This window comes from Gavialis gangeticus, unplaced genomic scaffold, assembly GCF_001723915.1.
Source record: "Gavialis gangeticus isolate Ggan-Ray unplaced genomic scaffold, GavGan_comp1, whole genome shotgun sequence".
Taxonomy (NCBI): domain Eukaryota; kingdom Metazoa; phylum Chordata; order Crocodylia; family Gavialidae; genus Gavialis; species Gavialis gangeticus.
Genome location: NW_017729032.1, coordinates 55,681,847 through 55,684,693, shown reverse-complemented (window position 1 = coordinate 55,684,693; position 2,847 = coordinate 55,681,847). Strand labels below are relative to the sequence as shown.

The window sequence follows — 2,847 nt, the reverse complement described above, 5'->3', positions numbered from 1 at the left end:
GGGGGGGGGGGGGGGGGGGGGGGGGGGGGGCGAGCCTCTCCCCTCCCCCTCCCCCACCACGGCAGCCCAGCTTCTCCCCACCCTCAGGCCCGATCCTTCCCTCTCCCTGGTGCTGCAGGAGGTAAAGGGGGAGTGGGCTCGGATGGAGTGGAGCACGGGGCTCCATCCCCGCATGCTACCCCCTGCCCCCCACCCCGTCATTCCTGGCAGGCAGTTGGCTAGTTTTTCAAATATGGCTGCAGGTGACGCAACATATGTTCAGGTTCAAGTTCCTTAACTGGCTCTAACTTTCTTTCTCAAGAAGTTCTGAGTAATGTAAATTAATATATTACTGTATGTACAGTAACATGTAGTATTAGATGTACAGTAGCATTCTAGATTAATAAAAGATTTGCACATACTTTTTGGTCAGATTACATAATATATTAGTGAGGAGAAACCCCTTCTAAAAGGTGTACTGGAAATACATTTCTGTCATTTTAAAGTATTCTGGAACTTCAGCTATTTCACCAGCTTTTTTGTCTTTAAAAATGAATGCACTGTGGTCTGCTGTAGTGTAAAATCTGATTGGTACAGAGCAGAGTCCTTAATAAGTTGGAATCACCTTTTCTAAATCTAAAAGTTAACTAGCAATGTGTAACAGTAATATTAGACTTTGTACCGTGCAACTACATATCCAGCACTAGAAGATGATGTGATATACACTGTAAAATGTACATTGCTTTGGATTGCTTTGCAAAAACTATTAATCTTAAAGTGTCTTTTAATTGACTGCAAGCAGTTCCTTCTGTATGACTATAAGAAGCAGGAAGCTATGCTTATAATTACAGTCATGCTAACACTGTATTTCAATTTACAGTAATGGAACAAGCACAGGATCCAGCTGTGCAAGAAGATGAAAATATTAAAGCTATTAAAGAAGCGTACAAGAAAGCCTTTTCTTTTGTCAATAAAGGACTGAATACAGATGAACTGGGTCAAAAGGAAGAGGCAAGAAACTATTACAAACAAGGTCTTGACCACTTGCTCAGAGGAGTTAGCATTCCATCACAAGGTCCTGAATGTACAGGATCAGAGTGGCAGTCTGCCAGAAAAATGCAGCAAAAGATGCAGGAGACTTTACAAAACGTTCACACTCGATTGAATCTTCTAGACCAGAATATTCCTGCTGTGCAAATTAATCCCAGTGCAGTAAGTGCCTCTGCAGAGGTGCCTAAATTATACCCAGTTATTCCTGCTAAAGAAAAGCCAGAAAGGCCCCCTGCACCTGCCTTTCCTATTCCACCATCTCAGCTCCCTGCAGCAGCTGAAAACACTACAACTGCAGGCCAGGGGCAACTTCCAGCTGTGAGTCCTTCATCTCCAAACACTTACCCTTTGCCAAGTGAAGCACCTCCTGCATATACTCCTCAAGCTACTGATGGACACTACACTGTATCTTATGGTACAGATTCTGGAGAGTTTTCCTCCGTAGGAGAAGAATACTATAAAAAGTGTACTCAGCCTCCTTCACTTGAAAGTTTAGGGGTAGATGCAGATGAGTTGATTTTGATTCCCCAAGGAGTACAGATTTTCTTTGTGACTCCTGATGGGCAGGTTAGCGCTCCCTCATACCCTGGATATCTACGCATCATTAAATTTTTGGATACTGACAGTGAGATGGCCCGGAATCGTCCACCTGCATTTCTCCAGGTAATGTTTGGATTGTTGCTTAACTTGAAAATAAATTCTGTGCCTGTCATCCATTCTTGAAAAAGTGGTAGGGCTTTGCAATTTAAGCAATTTACAGTTTTTATACTTCTGAGCCAAAATCTACTTTGTATTATTGTGAAGAAATGGTTTATCAATAAAAATATTATATTCTTAGATGTCACTAATGCAAGGTATTGTTTCAGCGGAGAAATGGCCCATTCTGAAAATTCCAGAGCACCCAACATTTTGATAAATTGCTTCTTTTGAAAGAGTTGGCTGTTAACAGCATTTTAGTGTTACAGATTTAGCTTTCTCATCCCTCAAATTTGACCTATTGAATGCACGTTTGCAATGAATTAAATTGGTGTAGATAAAGAGGCAGTAGACTTAAACAATCAAATCATTAATTTGGATAACTGCGAAGTTTTAAAACTTATATACATTTGTCTCAGTTACTTAAAGAAGGAATACTCCCTTCCCCATCAATGAAGGATTATTTCATATTGTATTTTCCAGTGTAGTTTCCAACTTCACTCTTGTCTTGTTGGGAAATTCTGTATGTTTTACAGCCTTGTCTATAAGTGAGGAACTTTGTAAAAAAACAAAACAAAACAACTCTCTGCCTTCAGTTACACAGACTCCCCACTACCAGTGTAAGGGGATTAGATGGTCCATTGGCAGACATGCCCAGTCTTTGTTGTCATGTGAACCACTCTGAGTGGAGCAGAAGGGCAAAAGCATTATAAATCCAACACCTGTTTGGCACTAGGCTCAATCTACTTGCAGAGCTGGGTTTCTGTATCTCAGACCCCCCCTACGGGTTATATTTGTTGTGCAGTTGACAAGGTAATTGCTAGGGCTTTGGTAGCTGATTTGATTTGGAGAAGATTCATTCCAGTTTCAGCAGCTGAATCTCTGAATCCGAATCAAATCAGGAGACCAATTTAAAAGGTTTGAATCAAATCGGAAGGCTCCAAATTGATTCGGAAAAGATTCGGCACCGCTTCAAAGATTCAGCCATAGAGTAAACAGGCAGCAGTCCTCACTGTGTTGGACATGGTAGCCTCCAGTGGTAAATCTGTTATGGTGGGCAGAGGGGGTAGGGAAGGAGTGTGGAGAAGGGAGGGATTGGGACTGGAACAAGCTGCCCAGCTG

At 41.9% G+C, this 2,847-nt stretch overlaps 1 protein-coding gene across 3 annotated transcripts in view; it reads left to right on the top strand.

The window, feature by feature from the left end:
* The window catches only part of SPG20 (spastic paraplegia 20 (Troyer syndrome)), a 33,444-nt gene that overhangs the window by 5,359 nt on the left and 25,238 nt on the right, over window positions 1–2,847 (top strand). For all 3 annotated transcript variants that reach the window (XM_019524386.1, XM_019524385.1, XM_019524387.1), the window contains exon 2: window positions 860–1,692. In XM_019524386.1, coding sequence (XP_019379931.1) covers window positions 860–1,692 — 833 coding nt within the window. The remainder of the gene's footprint in view (window positions 1–859; window positions 1,693–2,847) is intronic.